The sequence below is a fragment of the Microcaecilia unicolor genome, chromosome 2 (genome assembly GCF_901765095.1).
Source record: "Microcaecilia unicolor chromosome 2, aMicUni1.1, whole genome shotgun sequence".
NCBI classification, from domain to species: Eukaryota; Metazoa; Chordata; class Amphibia; order Gymnophiona; family Siphonopidae; genus Microcaecilia; species Microcaecilia unicolor.
The window spans coordinates 501,812,973-501,832,675 of record NC_044032.1 but is presented as its reverse complement, the minus strand read 5'-3'; the positions used below and the strand labels follow the sequence as shown (position 1 = coordinate 501,832,675).

Genomic DNA, 19,703 nt, shown 5'->3' with positions numbered 1-19,703 from the left:
ATTCGCAGTAAGCTTTGTCGCGAACATCGTTTCCCGTCCTAGATCCTTCTGAACATTCTGTGCTCACTAACACTGGCACTAGTCCAGCACGTATGGTTTAAAGTTTCAACAATTAAGATTCTGGGGGCACCAAACTAATGGGCAAGAATGCTTTTATGTACATGGTTATAAGAGGAACTTTAAGCATGCATTGTCACATACATGTAAAAAGCCTTTATAAAACTATCCCTACTCCCCTGTGTACACTTTTGCTTCTTGTCTCTTCTTGCTCTGTGCCTCTGTCTATTCCAGTTTCTACATCACTTCATCTCTTTTCTCTCTCTGCCAACTAGAAAATGTAAATGTCACATTCACTGTTGTTCACATGTGTAAATCAACCTGCACTCTCAGCCTCTTTCTAGGGAGGTATATTATTTGGGTAGTGACATACTTGCCTCTTTCTAGCTAATAACAAATGGATGCTACAAAGCTCATCTTCTCTGTCTGTATTGTTCACCTAATATAAAACTACAAACCTTATATGATTTATCCATATATCACTACCACTAAGAATATCTTTCACGCTGTTTTAGATTCCAGTATGGTTCACCACATCCATTGGGAGGCTGTTCTTTGTGTCCACCACTGTCAATTGTAATTTCATTCAATTTTCATAAAACAATGTGGTTGCCCAGTTAGTCCGTAATTTCATTTTCATGATTTCATTTTGCTCTGTGTTTCTCAGACTTGATTAGCATCTGAACACATTTATTTGTTAGGAAACCTGACCCGTCACATTTTGGCACCACTGTGTCTGTCAGAAGGGGAATGACCTCTTGATGGTACGAACAGCAGATCACAGGAACAGCACGAGTGTGCTCAACATCTCGTTTTACATGCTCTGCTCCGCACTCCCTTGTATCTGACTACCTGAAGTATAAAATCCAGAGCTTATCTATGAATCAGCTAGAGTTTACAGACCCCAAAGAATCGCTTTGTCTTTTGGTCTGAAGACAAAGACAGTGCTTAGAATTGAATGTAATATTCCAGGGACATAAATTCTAACAATTAGCAGAACATTTAAGGTTAGTACACTATTGTGTGTTTCAAATACTTACTTTCTATATCTGGTTTTATTATCACTTGATGCAAAGATAATAGTAAGTACACATTATGCATGAGTGCGGTTATCTGTCATCATATAACATGTGTCTTTGATTTGTTGCATTTTTAAACATATCTCCCCACTGCTATTCCAGCCCGAGTACAAAATGATTAATGAGCCCATAATGTACAGCAAATGAGATCAGATTTGTCCGGTTGTATTTAGTTCCTGTTCACTGGAGTTACTGAGCATCAATCACGCTCTAATCAGTGATAGTGAGCATTGATTTTTATAAACAGCATGGATTGTGGAGCTCTGTTAGCCTTCATTAACTCTTCCAGTGACAGGAACACTAGGATAATTCTTTGAACTCCAATATAATTTAAAGAATGTTAAACACTTTCATTAGAGGTGTAGAGGGATTTTCTTTAAGGAAAATGAAAATTATCACTTGCTGTAGAGCTAAATACTTGCCTCTTGCATTTACAAAGCTACCACGTATTAATTCTGTATTATATTTATCATGAATTATATCCTCTCCTATCTCACACATGTGCATGTTTGTGTAAAAAAATGAAGGTATACTCTTTATTAGTTAAATTTATTTGTCTACTTGATCTATGTAAATACAGAAGTATTTGAACAGCCAAATCCCTGGGTTCTTCGACTTAATCCTGCATGCATCCTTCTGAGGATGGCTATTTGGGCAATTTGCAACAGATTAAGTGAAAGGCAAGATATTTTATCTTGGTAGTTTGAACTGCTGATCCAGTACTTGCTCAAAAAAAGGTTTCACTGTAAATTTACTGTGTTAGTTTGCTTAGTTCCGAATGAACATAGATAGAACATAGATTTTGTCACCTATTTGCGTTTTGTTCAGGCCAGTTTTTGGCAGATTATTTCTTTATTGTACTGTGCTGTTATCTGGTTCTCAATAAAGATATTTGAAAAAGAAGAGGATCTACAATAAATTAAGAAGCTTTTCCTTTACTGCTTTCCTAAGCTGTTCTTATCCTTATTCAACTTTAAACAAATTTCAGTTGAAATATTTTTAGAGAAGCAGAGAATATGACAGCAGATAAAAATAGTAAAGCTAATCTAATCTGCTCCAATTACTTTCTGCTGTAACTCCACAGAACCACAGCTCATTTCTGCTGTCCCTTTGTTGCTTATAAACTAAGGGCCCTGTTTTGAAAGGCATGTTAGCATTTTTAGCATACGCTAACTGTGTAGGCGTCCATAGGAATATTATGGGCATCTACACGGTTAGCGCACGCTAAAAATGCTAGTCCACCTTTGTAAACAGGGCCCTAAGCATCATGTGCCAATCCCATTCTTTCTGAAATTCCAGTACTGTTTTTTGTATTTACCATTTCCACTGTGAAGTTCTTCTGTGTATGCTACATTCATCATACATTTGTGATACCACAAAACAGTGAATCCTATAGAAACAGTGTCTGTCACTGATTTTTTTTTTTTAATTTATTAGAAGAAAACAGTGACATGTAGTATTATTCCCTATATGGCACTCCATTCTAGAAACACGGATAATTAAAATTCTATAGTGGCCTGGCTGGAAATAATTTTATAGAATTTTTTCATATGTAAAGCATGATTTATATGTGGAAAATGGCTGTTACCAAACTGTGCACAGCAACATAGCACCTACTTTTTAAAAGGATTCTAACAGCTGCAGGTAAAAAAATAAAATGAAAAATGCAATATTAAGCTTGCATTAAGCTACTTTTATGTGACCTGCATATGGCCAATCCCAATGAGTGATGCTGAGGTGGAGTTGTGATGTACATGTATATTTTTTTACATTACATGCATACACATGTACAGTGCATGCACATATGTATACCTTTTTTGGAACAGATATAAATTTGTGTGAGAGCATTTGTATGTTACTGGGGGTCATTGCCTAAGTTCTCTTTTTAAAACAGGTGCCTTTTGAGACATTTCATATAGGTGCCCTGTTATAAAATTAGCCCCTCAGAGAACAATTTTCAGAGGCCTTTTCCACGGATAAAACACTATTCTAAAAATAGCATAGTGTAAATGAGCAGTGTTGGCACCACAGAGGGAATAATGGGAGGCTTGATTGAGGTCTCTAACCCACTGAAGGAAGGTTTGGTTAAGGTTTATTAATTTGATTAGCTGCCCTTTGACTCAACAGCACAGCTGTATACAAAGCAATACAAAACATGGGATAAATTAATAAAAATGAATATTCATACAAAACAAATACAATAACTAAAATGAACAGAGCATAGGGATATCTAGGCCCCCTTTTACTAAGACGCGCTCAAGGTTTTAGCACGCGCTAAAACTGTAGGCGCGCTAAACGTTAGAGATGCCAATGCATTCCTATGGGCGTCTCTAACATTTAGCGTGCCTACAATTTTAGCGTGTGCTAAAAATGTGAGCACGCCTTAGTAAAAGGGGAACCTAATGCATTATGGCCTTCATTTTACAAGTCCTATTGTATAAACCGGCACTTAAATATCTATCTTCCATAACTATTTTTCCACTTTACATTGACAGGACATGTATGTATTAAACCCAAGTAGAGGCTGACCAAATTTCAGTTTCAGTGCAGAAACTGGACCCAAATCCTTTTTCTGCCCGGTTTCAGTTTTGGTCGAAAGGCTATGGTCATGGTTTCGGTTTCAGCTGAAACTGATCTTATGTTTTTGCTGAAAGGTGAACATTTGTGCTTTGTCCTGTTCATCTCCCTTCCTCCCCCTCCCCTCCAAACAGGAGTTGCTTCTCTGCCCTGCCCACCTGTAGATGCTCCCTTCAGGCCTATCTTACAATCCCTGGTGTTCTAGTGGTGTTGTCAGGGCAGGAGTGATCTCTAGTCACTTTTGCCCATGCAGGCTCTGCTTTCAAAATGGCTGCCATGATCTCTTTTGGCAATCTTACAAGACTGCCACAAGAGGTTGCAATAGCCATTTTGAAAGTAGAGTTGACATAGGCAAGTGCAACTGGGGATCACTCATGCCCTGACACCACCACTAGAACACCAGGGATATGTAAAGTAGTCTTTTTTTTTTTTGGGGGGGGGGGGTATTCTTTTTTTTTTTTTTGGTGTGTAATGTGATTGCAAGTAATACTGTTCTGATCTTGCATAGTAATTTATATGGTAAATAGCAGGAATTTAAGTATTTAAATTTGGGACAATAAGCTCCTTAGGAATTAGCCTCCCTGTGGAGATATAACATCAGCTGTCACTCCAAATATGGTGCAAAATCAACCACTGCAAAAGCACTGTGGCTTTTAGTTTCAGTTTTCATTAGCTGAGATCCATGTGTGTGGAGGCTATTTTCTTTGGAGGTACAATATGGTCTTTCATTATTTAAATTATTATATGTATTCTGTCTTGAATGCTGGTTAGATGATTCTAAAGAATTTCCAGGTTCTGTTGGGTATGATGAAGATGCAGCATTTTAATCAAACTTGTGGAGTGCAGATGCTAGATTCTATGAGAAAGGAACCTGCAATGATTATTGTCAAGCCAAGTACTGGTCAACATAGTCTTAGTAGTGCAATTATATTATATAAGTTTATATATTAGAAAATAATTTGAGAAATGTATTGTTCTTCATTTTAAATTTTCAGAGCATATGGAGGGGCATAATCGACCAGAAACGCCTATCTCCATGGGCGTTAATCTCCGAGAACGGGTCCGTGAAGGGGCGGAGTGAACCGTATTTTTTAAAAAAAATAGACGCCCATGCTTTATTCGCCAAGGTGTGAGCTGGGCGTTTTTGCTTTTCACCGATAATGGAAAAAGAAATCGCCCAGCTCAAAAACGAATAAATGCAAGGCATTTGTTCGTGGGAGGGGCCAGGATTCATAGTGCACTGGTCCCCCTCACATGCCAGGACACCAACCGGGCACCCTAGGGGGCACTTTTACAAAAACAAAAAAAAAGGTCAAAGAGCTCCCAGGTGCATAGCACCCTTCCCTTGTGTGTTGAGCCCCCCAAATCCCCCTCAAAACCCACTGCCCACAAGTCTACACCAGTACTATAGCCCTAAGCGGTGAAGGGGGGCACCTACATGTGGGTACAGGGGGTTTGGGGGGGGGTTGGACGACTAGTAGCATTAAGCAGCACAATTGTAACAGGTAGGGGGGGGATGGGCCTGGGTCCACCTGCCTGACGTCCACTGCACCCCCTAACAACTGTTCCAGGGACCTGCATACTGCTGCTTGGGAGGAGGGTATGACATTTGAGGGTGAAAGTAAAAAGTTGTGAAACATCATTTGTTGTGGTGGGAGGGGGTTAGTGACCACTGGGGGAGTCAGGGGAGGTCATCCCCGACTCCCTCTGGGGGTCATCTGGTCATTTAGGGCACTTTTTGGGGCCTTATTCGTCAAAAAACAGGGTCCAGGAAAAGTGCCCTAAATTCTAGCTACAAACGCATCCATTATCGGCGAAGGGCGCCCATCTCTGTTCGGGTGATAACCACGCCCCAGTTCCGCCTTCACCACGCCTCCGACACTCCCCCGTCAACTTTGTCCGCATCCGCGACGGAGTGCAGTTGAAAGCGTCCAAAGTTCGGCTTTCGATTATGCCGCTTTATTTGTTTTTGTGAGAAGAACGCCCATCTCCCGATTTAGGTCGGAACTTGGGCGTTATTCTCGTTCGATTATAAGCAGGATAGTCTCTTATTCAGTAACATAAATTCTGGACTCAGGCTAGTATAATGTCCACAGTGTCTGGACTCTTTTACATTATTTTAGCAAGAATCTATATCATGCTTGTCTTTAATCAATTTTATACCTAAATACAAAACAGGAAACATCTCAATGCTACTTTCTCTCGTTACTTATGCACAGTTTGGGTAAGCATAAAAGCTGATAATCATGATTTCTTAAAAAACATTCTCACAAATTTCCTGTCTCAGAATTTATTTAACTACATCTGCATTGACTTGGGAACCTAAATGTGCCAGACTTGTTGAGAAGTGCTTGTTAAAATGTCTCTGCCAATTGTCATCCTGTGCTTACAGTTCCAAGGTCTGGAGGGTAATAATTTCCTGTGTGCTTAGTAGAGGGCTGCTAATTGTAAGCTCTGGAAAAGATTTGTTTCTGTATTAATATCTTTCAAGCATATAAATGTCTGTATCATATCTTCCCTGTCCCTTCTTTCCTCTAGGGTATATATATTCGGGTCTTCCAGTCTCTTCTCATATGTCTTTTGGCGCAAACCCTAAACTATTTTTGTTGACTTCATCTGGACCGCTTCATCCTGTAAGGTCTCTGATGCCTTTTCTGTCCTGCGTCTAAATGATGTTTTGAGTATCTACCTGGCTGGCAAACAATCTTCTCTATCTCAACACTGCCAAATGCAAATCTATTTTTTTTTGTTACATTTGTGCCCCGCGCTTTCCCACTCATAGCAGGTTCAATGCGGCTTACATATTGTATACAGGTACTTATTTGTACCTGGGGCAATGGAGGGTTAAGTGACTTGCCCAGAGTCACAAGGAGCTGCCTGTGCCTTCAGTGGGAATCGAACCCAGTTCCCCAGGACCAAAGTCCACCACACTAACCATTAGGCCACTCCTCCTTTTCCCTTGCTCTGGCCACATACTACCTCTCCTCCTGTATTTAATGGCACCCCTCTTCCTCTCAGAGATTCTGTTAAAATTCTAGGTGTTATCTTTATATTTAGATATTAACAAGTCACTGGGCTGCCCAATTCTTTCAATGCGCAATTCAGTTTTAGAACCGTTGAGTAGATTTTTGGATTATTTTTTGTCCCCAGTGGCACAATGGGTCCACTCCTAATTACAGGATGCTACACATCTTTTGACGTTGCTACAGGAATGTTCTCTGACAGCAGACACGTTGATGGTGACCATGGATGTCACTTCTCTTTACACTTCAATACCACAGGGTGAAGTATTACAGACCCATCCAGCAAGAATTAGACATGTGGGAACCTCCATAAAGGATATCCACCTCCTTTTTTGATGAAGTTAGCAAACTTTGTGATAAAACATAATTATTTTTGTTTCCACTGATCTTTTTTTCTGCAAGTACAAGGGGTAGCGATGGGTGCTTCTGTTGCTCCTTCTATCACTACCCTTTATGTTGCCATTATGGAGGAGGATCACTTCCACCAGTCTCACTTGCTGTGGAAGAGATATTTAGACTATCAGGGGCATTTTCGAAAGAGAAGGGCGCCCATCTTCCGACACAAATCGGGAGATGGGTGTTCTCTCAGGGTGCCCAAATCGGCATAATCGAAAGCCGATTTTGGGCGCCCTCAACTGCAGTCCGTCGCGGGGATGACCAAAGTTCACGGGGGCGTGTCGGAGGCGTAGCGAAGGCGGGATTGGGGCGTGGTTAAGAGATGGGCATCCTCGGCCGATAATGGAAAAAAGAAGGGTGTCCCTGACGAGCATTTGGTCGACCTGGTCCATTTTTTTTCATGACCAAGCCTCAAAAAGGTGCCCAAACTGATCAGATGACCACCAGAGGGAATCGGGGATGACCTCCCCTTACAACCCCCTCCCACCCTAAAAAAACAAAATAAAAATTTTTTTTGCCAGCCTCTGTGCCAGCCTGAAATGTCATACCCAGCTCCATGACAGCAGTATGCCGGTCCCTGGAGCAGTTTTAGTGGGTGCAGTGCACTTCAGGCAGGCGGACCCAGGCCCATCCCCCCTACCTGTTACACTTGTGCTGGTAAATGTGAGCCCTTCAAAACCCACCCGAAACCCACTGTACCCACATGTAGGTGCCCCCGTTCACCCCTTAGGGCTATGGTAGTGGTGTACAGTTGTGGGGAGAGGGTTTTGGGGGGGGGGGCTGGGGGGGCTTAGCACCAAAGGTAAGGGAGCTATGCACCTGGGAGCAATTTGTGAAGTCCACTACAGTGCTCCCTAGGGTGCCTGGTTGGTGTCCTGGCACCCTAGGGGACCAGTGCACTACGAATGCTGGCTCTTCCCACGACCAAATGCCTTGGATTTGGTCGTTTTTGAGATGGGCGTCCTCGGTTTCCATTATCGCCGAAAACCGGGGACGACCATCTCTAAGCTCGACCTAAATGTTGAGATTTGGGCGTCTCCAACCGTATTATCGAAACGAAAGATGGACGCCCATATTGTTTCGATAATAGCGGGTTCCCCGTCCCTTCACGGGGCCGTCCTGTGGGGATGCCCTCAGGAAAACGTGGGCGCCCTGTTCGATTATGCCCCTCCACGTGTTTTTCCTGTGGGAAGGAAGTGTGGAGCAGCTAAAAGAATTTGAACCATAGCTCAATTCCATCAATAAATTAGATTTTTTTGGATGTACAAGTTACCTAGTCAGATGGAGGCTTTATTACCTCCTTGTATCAAAGATGGTAGCTAAGAATACTTTGTTGCACTTTCAAAGCATCCACCCATACCGTTTGCGAGTACATTTTCCCACTCGTCAATTCTTGAGGGCAAGGAGAATCTGCTCCTCTGTGGAGGATTTTGAACATCAAGCATGGGACTTCAGTTGTCGATTTGCCCAGCGGGGTTATCCTGCAGAAGCCATTCGCAAAGCGGGTTTGTGAGTGAAATATGGCCAGAGAGATTTACTATTACAGTACGCTGCTGATAAAACCCAAGAGAAAGTAGTAGTGGTGTTATCCAATTATGAAAAAAGTAAACAGTTGGTGGCCTTGATCAGAAAATTTTCCATGGTACTGTCAGTCCATGAATGTTTTAAAGAAACACCTCTTATAGTTTATAGGAGGGGCCACATTTTTTGAGAAATCCTTTCCTATACACACATTGACTATTGTGTACAAACTAATGAATTGATGGGACACAGGGCCTGTGGAAATTGCCACTGGTGTGGGAGCACTATTGAATGTCTGGATTGGATGTGATAATGTGCCCTTGCAAAAAATTATATATATGGAGAACATCCAGACCTCTAATAATCAAACTGAGTGAACACAAATCACGTATTCTTAATTCAGTCCTTACAGCTCCACTTGTGTCACATTGGATACAAATGAATCATTCGGTTGGGGATCTATGATGGTGAATATCAATCAGACCCACCAGTCTATAGTTTCACAGATCAGTCCTTGAGCCCTTTTAATTATAATAATTTTCAAATAAACATTTCAAATATGTAAAGCAAATTGGAGAAAGTAACAAGCAAACTACACATAATCATGTAACTTCCTGATATTAAGCCAATATCCTGATATTAAGCCAATAGAACAAGGAAAGAGACAGTCAAAAGAAAGGGAAACATACACTTACTAAGAAAACAACTCAAATTTATGCTAAAATCTTCACAATTATGCTACAATTTTCAACCCCCCCCCCCCCCCCAATCACACCCACCCTTTTTATTAAAGTGGCATTACATTTTCCATCCTCTAAGTCCTCAGGAATTGTGGTCATTTAAAAAAAAATATTAGGTCTTGCAAAGCATAATAACAACAAAGTCAGAATATGTAAAAACACATCAAAAGATCCAGGGCAATTTCTGCCATATTAACATCAATAAAAGTTACCAAATGCTAGTAACAGGTTAGAAATTTCATGTTTGAGCTCTTTCAGGCCTCTGACGTGAGTGCAACATGGTCCTGGTGATTTGTTGCTCTTTGTTAATTCGATCTATTACATCTTCTTGATTTACAGTGATGTAACTTCAGTGGTTCTGAATCACAACCACCAAAAATGGCATCCACTGTCGGTGTGATCCCCAACATTTTCCAAGGCAAAAAACAAAAATCATTTAGTTTTTCTGCTATTACCTTTATCTTCCCTGAGCACTCCTTTTACTGCAATGCAATCCAGGATACTCACGGGCTCAGAGCTTCAGATGCACTTCACATTTTTAGCATTAGTGCTTGCCTTTACAGCAGGCTTCTTTTCTAAGTCTCTCTTGGCCTGCCTCATCACCTTTTTACATCTAACTTGCCAGTGATTGTGCTCATTGCTATTTTCTTCATTATGATCTGCTTTTCATTTTGGCTTTCACTGCCTCTATCAGCTCACCAATAAATCAGGCTGGCTGCTGTTTGTCCTTCTTTGACCCTTTTTAATTCACTGAATATATTGGGTTTCAAAATGATCTTTTAAATGCCCATGCCTCATGAAAACTTTTGACCTCGGCAACTGCTCCTTTTAAGGTAAAAAAAAACAAACCCTAGTTTTACCTTTTTATAATTAAATGCTGCAGCAGTATTTTTTTAGCCTCTTCCTTCCAGTGATTCAAATCTGATTGCATTGTTATCGCTGTTACCTAGCATTCCCTCCACCAATACCCCTTATACCAGGTCCTATATACCACTAAGGACTAGGGGGGGGTCTTTTACTAAGGCGAACTCATGTTTTTGGCATGCGCTAAAATTGGGCACGCGCTAAGCAGAGACACCCATAGGAATGCACTGGCGTCTCTAACATTTAGCGCGCGCCAAAAACATGAGTGATCCTTAGTAAAAGTCCCCCTAGATCTAAAGTAGTTTCTCCTCTGGTCAGCTCCTGGACCAAATACTGCATGAAGCAATCATTTATGGTATCAAGAAACTTTATCTCCTTAGCATGTCCCGATGACACACTTACCCAATCAGCTCTCATCTCCCATTATTACTGACATTAACAAATTTGTTAGCCTTTCTAATTTCTGGGCAGTAGAGAGTTTTTAATTTTCTGATCTGATGAAGAAGAGCAACCTTCGAAAGCTAATCAAGAAATGTATTAAGTTATGTCCAATAAAAAAGGTATCATCTTATTTTCTTTTCCATGTTTTATTTTGTTTGATTTCTATTGATAACCTTTAAGAGTGGACTAACATGGCTACCACACCTCTTTAATCAGTGCTGAAACTGCAGATGCATATAAGAAGTCACAATTGACTTGTCTCATTATGTGTTTTTTGCTCAAGGGTTTGGTAGCATTTTATACCTAGAAAATGCTATAGTTTACCTTTTTTTTTTTTCAAAAGTGAGTGTGTAATACAAGTTAATACATGGTATTTCAATAAAGTAATAAATCTTTCATTCTTATGGAGGTTTTGGTTCTGGTTTGGCAAGTGATTGATGTTGCGCAGTAGGCTCAAGTGTTTGAAATAGGTAAGCGCTATAGGAGACCTAATAGCCTGGCCACTGGTTTATATCTGATGCCTCCGGCTCCTTTTCACCTCCTTTCCTTTTTCTTTTCATTCACATCACAGTGTCTTTTGTTCCCTTTTTCATATTTGATGATTTTTTGAGGAGCATTAGCATATTTATTATATTTCATGATTGTTTCCCCTTTTTTTGATTGATGGTTTCTAATTTCTGTTAGCAACTCACTAGGTGTCTCTTCATCCTGACCAGGTAGATGCAGTATATGCCCACCGGTATGCTCCTCTTCTTCACAAAAGAAACGTATTGCATTTTGTACAATGCCTGATTATACTTCACCCATCGCTGATTGGTACAGTTCGTTATCCCATATAATTCTCAATATACATTAACAGAAATATAATTGAAATCTCACTAACAAAAATCATCAGACAGACAGTGCAGGTACTAGGTTAATAGCCTTGGCTTTCAATATATTGTGTTTAGCACAAATTTCAGTAACTGTTTTACAAGGCATAGAACATAAAAACATAAGAGTAGCCATACTGGGCCAGACCAATGGTCCATCTAGCCCAGTATCCTGTTTTCCAAACAGTGGCCAAGCCAGGTCACAAGAACCTGGCAGAAACCCAAATCGTGGCAACACTCCATACTACAAATCCCAGGGCAAGCAGCTGCTTCCCATGTCTGTCTCAGTAGCAGACTATGGACTTTTCCTCCAGGAACTGTCCAAACCTTTTAAAACCCCAGATATGCTAACCACTGTTACCACATCCTCCAGCAAACAGTTCCAGAACTTAACTATTCGTGGAGTGAAAAAATATTTCCTCCTATTTGTTTTAAACGTATTTCCATGTAACTTCTTCGAATGTCCCCTAGTCTTTGTACTTTTGGAATGAGTAAAAAATTGATTTACTTCTACTCATTCTACACCGCTCAGGATTTTGTAGACCTGAATCATATCTCCCCTCATCAATCTCTTTTCCAAGCTGAAGAGACCCTAACCTCTTTAGCCTTTCCTCATATGAGAGGAGTTCCATCCTTTTTATCATTTTGGTCGCTTTTCTTTGAACCTTTTCTAATTCCGCTATATCTTTTTTGAGATACGGCGACCAGTACTGAACGCAATACTCAAAGGTGTGGACGAACCATGGAGCGATACAAAGGCATTATAGTATTTTTGGTCTTATTCACCATCCCTTTCATAATAATTCCTAGCATCCTGTTTGCTTTTCTGGCTGCCAACACACACTGAGCTGAAGATTTCAGCGTATTATCTATAACAACAAGTCTGTGGCAAGTCATAAATGCCGTAAGATGAGAGAAAAGCACTGTAAAAGAACTCACTGCTGTTTCTTCTGTTCTTCCACATAGGATTATTAAACTCAATTCTCTTTTGATTGAACCTACACTTAACATCTCTGCACTACACAAATTGTTCATTAAATGTGTAGACAAGCTGTCATAAAAAAGTTACTATTTCAAAACAGGGGAGAAGATGAAGAATACACTAATGGACTCCATGTGATGAACAGATGGGAAACTAATATGTAAAATAAACTTATGCTGTCAGAGCAGTGAAATAAATACAATACTGCTTTTCAGTGTTATCTTAAGCAGGTTTGTATCCAAAACTCTCAGGGAAGTATCTTCAAAATGTTTTTTTTTTCAAGATTTAAATACCTTGGTATTATCCAGAAACTGCATTGTTAAAATACTTTTCTGTACTTTCATTTTCTAGCATTTGAAAAGCAAGCAAGTTTTAGGAGCCACTTCCATTTGCCCTGTGAGTTGTCATCTTAGGGGTTTAGTTTAGCTTATTCCGATATTTCTTATACTGCCCTGCGTAAAAGGCTTCAGGGTGACTTACAATCACAAACTTAAAACAGATAGAAAAGTATTAAGGGAAGAGTGAACGAAGGGGAAAATAAAAGAGAAATACAGAGTAATTACATAACAGTATCAACATAGTTAACAAAATCTCTCTCTCTCTCTCTCACACACACACACACAAATACACTTACTGTAGACTTAAATGAAATCAAGGACAAAAACACATCATACCCAGTGGACCCACTATTTCTCCAAAAGCCTCGGAAAAGAAAACTTAAACTTGTGGTAAGAAGATTATATCTGTAAATAAGGAAGAGAACTCCAAACCAGAGGAGTGACATATTGGCTCATTTCCAAATTATGCTTCCCAGCTAAGCTAGCTGAAAAGGTGGTGTTATAACAATTGGTAAAATTTATAGATTTTGCTGCTTTTAGGGCAAGACATAGGATAGAGATGGTTCTTGCAGGTTTTCTTAGTGAGGTTCATGCATGGTTAGATGATGATTGGGTAACACTGGCCGTTTCCTTGCATTTGACTGCCACTTTTGCCCTGGTCGATCATCAGTTGTTCTTATATAGACTCAATTTAGTAGGAATTAGAGACCAGGTCTTGAATTGGTTTGCTTCCTTTTTAGCTAAACAGTTACTCTGGGTTTTCATAGCATCCATTACTTCTGATTATTCATTATTGTGCAGAGTATCATAAGGGTTATCTCTATCTTGTTTAATATTTTTTGGCTCTGTTAGGATTTTGGCATACATGTCTTTATTTAAGCAGGTGATATTCTTTTGGTAACTCCTACTTCTGCAGATAATCCTGACCTCTCTGCAGGACTGTCTTGATGCTGTCACTCATTGGTTTATGGATCAACAATTAGTCCAAAATGTGGGAAAGACTGCCACGTGTTGTATCACAGGTTGTCCTGCCCATCCAGAACAGGTTCCAACTTTGTTTGGTCAGCTAGTGAGGGTGATTGATTTTTCAGGTATTTAGGGGTAGACTATCAACTATTCTTTAATGAAAAATTTCCAAGATTGTAAGGAAGGAGGGTTTTTTGTCAACTTTTTGCTATCAGGGATTATTTAGACATTGCAACCTCACATGTAAAGGTTGCCAAAAATTGCGCATACAAATTTAGGCACGTTCCCGATTTCTGCACACAATTTAATTGAATAAGAAGCCAATTAGTGCCAATAACTGGCTTTTTAACAAGCAATTATTGGCACTAATTACATTTAATTGGGACCAATGCATGTACAGTTAGGTGCGGGATCCGTGCCTAAAATTCACACGTGTTCCAAAAAAGAGGGCATGGAAATGGGAAGGTCTTGGTCGTTTTAGGGGTGTCATCTGGGTATATTTGTGATATGTGTGTGAATTTTATAAAATAAATGTGTACATGGACAGAGTACATAGGCATGCTCTTACATCTTTGGAGCAGGGTAAATTTGTGTGAGAACACTTCTGCATTACTGGGGATCATTATAGGAGACTTTTCTTTGTTTTTAAAGGCACACAGGAGTAGCCTAGTGGTTAGCGCAGTGGACTTTGATCCTGGCGAACTGAGTTCAATTCCCACTGCAGCTCCTTCTGACTCTGGGCAAGTCACTTAACCCTCCATTGCCCCAGGTACAAAATAAGTACCTGAATATATGTAAACTGCTTTGAATGTAGTTGCAAAAACCTCAGAAAGGCAGTATATCAAGTCCCATTTCCCTTTCCCTATATTGGCGTTATAGAATACATACCTAGTTTACATGTCAAATGCATACATTTTCTTTAAGTTGTATCTACTATGGGGTCAATTTTATAAGAATTCTGAAGACTGGCTGGAAGGACATAATCTCAACTAAAACGGTAACTGAGAAGATGGAAGATGAAAGAATCATGAGAGAGAATCTGGTAGAAAAGGAAAATGATTTTTTCTTGGTGACGTACGCTAAGGTATTTAGGGTAATTTGATAGAGGAGAATGAAGTGCTTTCTGGGGCAGTGACATTAAAATATGGTCAAAAGCTGGAAATATGGATGAAAAAGGAGGCTAACTGAACAGAGATAACTGGTACGCCATAGTTTCTAACCTTTGTATCAAAGGCAGTACCTGATAAAGATTCAGCAGATTGGTGGTAGTGGTGATGGTGAGGGATCTCAAGGAGTGGCAACCATGACTGGAGATGGGGGAGAATTAGAAGAGCAATGACGGCAGTAGAAGGAGTAGGACTTGAGGAATGGCAACTGTGGCATGAAGTGAGAAGGCTGGAGGAGAAGCAGCATTCATGAGGTGTGGGAAGAGAACAGCAACATCAGCCCCACAACTTGCAGAAGGCGAACTTAAGAAATGGCAGAGGTGTCATGAGGTGGGTGGACCAGAGATGATGTAGCTGCTGGGAAAGTGACTCAAAGAACTGTGGTAGCAGAGGTAAGTGGTGTTAATAGAATATGAAAGGAGCTGGCATTGTGGGGCAATTCCCTTGGAGCAATAGCTAGAAATTCTAGGATATCAGAGGAATGGTGGATGGAAGCACTAAGTTGAATAGGTGTAGGGGTAAGGGAACTGTGTTGAAAAATGCCTGCACCAATGGCTGGAGGAAAGGTGAGTGATTAGAGAAGCAGTGGCTAGGAGACACAGGGTGTGTGGCAGAGAAACAGTGACTGGAAGCAATTGCTTGCCTTGGTGATGAAAGCTTCAGCTCTCAGACTACAAAGGAAGCACTCTTAATGTCACAAAGGAGTGCACCTTGTGACACCAATTCCAAACCATAAAGAAAGCAACTTAAATTACACAGCAGCAAAAAAAATCAACAACAACAAACAGAAAACCCGTTTGCAACTTCTTCTAATGGGAGGGACAAAATATCGAATACCTGTGCATTTCATACTTCCCCATGTATGAGCTTTAACTTTATCTGGTGAAGAACTGCATACACCCAGAGCACTACATAATTAATAAATATTTATCATGCATAACTGCTTTTTGTCTCTAACATACTGTACTGACGGAATAATTTACAGTGATATTAATCTAAACCTATTAAAATGATTCTCTGCGCAGTTTACCAAAATAAAATTTGTACATTTGAAAAAGCCAGAGGTATGAGGATGTATTTACCTGTCTGAGCCATTCCATGCACATTCAAACTTGTCGAAGATACAGTCATTTTCATAAAGCGAACACAGCTTACTCCTAAGATAATCATGAACCTGCCGGTAGAAAGTTAATTAGTTATGAGAATTACAAGCTAAATTAATGTTCAGTTTCAAGATATCAGAGAATCTGGAGTATAGGACATTATCTCCTAGACTTGCTGTGTGTACTATGAAAATACATGTGAAAAAAATCCTTAAATCAAAATTTTGATTATATTAGCAATATACCATTTAAGAGTGGGCCTATACTGTCATTTTGTGTGCAGGTTCAACAGCTACAGAGCGAAAATTACAAAAAGCTGTATGCCCTAGGCTCTTTGTGGTTTTTATAAAATTGCATTTGGTATGCTCTTTTACTCATTTTGTACTAAATACTGTTGTGTTCATTTTCAACTATAGGGTGCCAACAACCAATTATTGATATTTATTAGCAACAATTAGGTTTTGCGTGTGTGTGTCTTATTTATTTTTTATTCATGACACTTATACCCTACAATAGCTCGAAACAGACTCAAGTTCAATGTGGCTTACAAACAAACAATAAGTGAATAAAACATAATAAATGTACAGAATATAAGACTGGGCATTTTGAAAAATTATGTGCATTGTTATAAAATACTGACTTACCACACCCAACTTGGGTGCTAGCATTTATAGCTGGTTTCAGCAGGCGTAAGTCTGGCACCCAAAGATAGGGCCATGTTTCTGCTAAAGAGCCTTCCTCAGGAGTCAAATCCTTCAAAACAAGAACTCTACAGAGTCATAGAAACATGTAGTACAACATGCTCCTATAGTGATGGAACAAACCGTGTGAAAAACCGCATGAGCGCTTACTCCAAACTGATTCCATCGCTACAGGAGCATATTGTACTACAAGTTTAAATTACACTGCAGAGTTATTGTTTTGAAGGATTTGATCCCTGAAGAAAGCTCTTTAGCTGAAACACAGCCCATGTTGGGTTCTTTCATTGGGTAAGATTTACCACTGGCTAATAAACGTTTGGACACTTTTTAAATGTGGTCAGCCTTGGTTACTTGATACAGTCCCACTTCCATCATCCTGTGTATTTTTTATCTTTTCTGGTGCCCACTTTTGAGGGCAATTTCCTCCAGAGTTTTTACCCACTGTCCCCCCTGATTCTATAAAAGTCATCAAAAACTGCATGCACAATTTAATTGAATAATGAGCTAATTAGTGCCAATATTGACATAAATTAGATTTAATTGGGAGTTACCTGCGTAAATTTAGGTGCAGCATCAGTGCCAAAATTTACGCACAGCCTGAAAAGGGGATATGGAAATGGGAGGATCATGGGTATTTTGTGGTGGATCTGGGGCATGGTTTTCAGTTACACAATTAATTATAGAATAACGGTGTTCCGTGTGCAAATGTAGGCATAGGCGTAGGTATTTCCACGACATTTTCATTGGTGCAAATGGTGGTGGCAACTAAATTTATGTCTGACTTCTCTGCTTAAGTGTTAATTCTATAAACCGCCCTGAATTTTAGGCATGAGTTATAGAATACCGCTTACATGGGCTTTTTTCGGTGCCAATTTTTTAGATGCCATATATAGAATCTAGCCTCGTGTGTAGGGCCAAATTTACACTGTACTGGGCCTTAGGCAAACAATCTTGTGGGCCCCTACCATGAATCTCCATTCACTCCTTATCCTCCCCACCCCCTTGAGACACATATACCTTTTCATGCCTTCTTCCCCCCTCCCTTCCCCCCTGGAAAGTCCATTTTTGGCCTTTCATCTTCTTTCTACTTCACCTCTCCTGAAGTGGCTTAGAATGGAGGAGCATCTTACAGTTTTTTAGCAGTGGGCTGAAAAGTAAAGAAGCCAGGCTTCTAATCCTGCATGTCCCTCCCACGTCTCTCGTTACTTTAAGTAAGTCATCTTCATCCTCCATTTCAAGCCCTCTGGACCTACAGAATGTTCCTGAATTTATAACTTGTCTTGAGATTAAATTTGAAAAGGTGGGCAATCATGTGCAAATGCTTACAGGGCCTGCTAGTGCAGGAGCAGGGGGGTTCATTATATCGCCTGTGGGTATGCATAGGGGATAATTCAGTAACTGTGTGCCTATACATATAGGCGCCCAGATGACACCTGATTGGCACATATTCTATAAAGGAACACAGATGCCTACTTTTCTTTCCAGAATAGTGCCATGATTATGGATGTGCTTAAGTGAAGCATTTATGCTATAGAGCTGGTTTGTGTGTGTGTGTGCCTGTGTTCAGAGATACATGTGTAACTTATAGTAGTTACCACATAACTTTGCACCCCTTCTCCATCAAGAGTCTGCCTCTGTATACACCCACCTGAAAATATGCACTATTAGAGATATGCATGTAGTTACAGAATAGCACTTAGGCAACATACTGGCATATACATGCATATCTTCTAATATAATAATTCACACCTCCAACGTTCTGAAGCTGACTCCGTGGCAGTGAAGCCATGTAGTGTTCGTAGGGTTCATAATCGCCCCGCCCTTGAGGGAACTCTGTATAGTTGCCAGGGAAAGAAACTCGACGTCAGAAGGAGAAGGGACCAACCACAGGCCTCACACTCGCTCTCAGTGCCCTGCCCTCGGAGGGAAGAGAAGGCTGCATATAATATTCACCCACTAGAAGTTCGTTCCCATCCTCCGAGTTCCAGGGTCGTCGTCCGTCCCCCCTCCCTCCCAGTTCCAGTGTCCCCCCTCCCTCCCAGTTCCAGTGTCATTGTCCCTCCCCCCTCCCAGTTCCAGGCCCCCTCCCTCTGAATTTTAAAAGTAATCCTTACTTACCTCGCGCGGTAAAAAGTGTGCAGGCTCGGCACGTACTTCAGTTTTCCCTTCTCTGTCTCTCAACTCTGGTCTCGCCCTTGCAGAAACAGGAAATGAGGACAGGACCAGATCTGAGAGACACAGAAGGGAAAACTAAAGTGCCGAGCCTGCACGCTTTTTACTGCTGCTGCCGGCCGCCGTAACCCCGACAAGGTTAGTCAGGTTGACTTTTAAAATTCGGAGGGAGGGGGCCTGGAACTGGAAGGGAGGGAAGGAAGGACGACGACCCTGGATCTGGGAAGAAGGGAGGGGGGACCCTGGAACTGGGAGGGAGGGGGCCCTAGGAGGAGGGGGCCCTGGAAATGGGAGGGAGGGAGGGGGAGAGAGAGGGACCCTGGAATTGGGAGGGAGGGGGGACGCTGGAACTTCCCTTAAAAACATTAATGGCAGAAGGTGATTACCTTGCTAGCGCCCGTTTCATTTAAATGAGAAACGGACTTTTTTTTACTAGTGTGCATACATACTTGCGTACATGCTAGTATTCTAATCATTTATATGTATAACTGGCATGTGCTTGTTAGCACCTACCGCAGTGGTTCGTAAACTTGGCTCTGAAGACACCCCAGCTAGTCAGGTTTTCAAGATATCCACAATGAATATTCAAGAGAGACTTGCATGCAAATAACTCTCATGAGCATTCATTGTGGATATCTTGAAAACCTGACTAGCTGGGGAACCACTGACCTACTGTATAGAGTTTTCTCCTTAGTCTTTGCACTA

At 40.8% G+C, this 19,703-nt stretch overlaps 1 protein-coding gene across 2 annotated transcripts in view; it reads right to left on the bottom strand.

Moving 5' to 3' along the window:
• PPP2R2C (protein phosphatase 2 regulatory subunit Bgamma) overlaps positions 1-19,703 on the bottom strand; it is a 411,371-nt gene that overhangs the window by 9,216 nt on the left and 382,452 nt on the right. For both annotated transcript variants that reach the window (XM_030191168.1, XM_030191169.1), the window contains one exon: positions 16,105-16,196. In XM_030191168.1, coding sequence (XP_030047028.1) covers positions 16,105-16,196 — 92 coding nt within the window. The remainder of the gene's footprint in view (positions 1-16,104; positions 16,197-19,703) is intronic.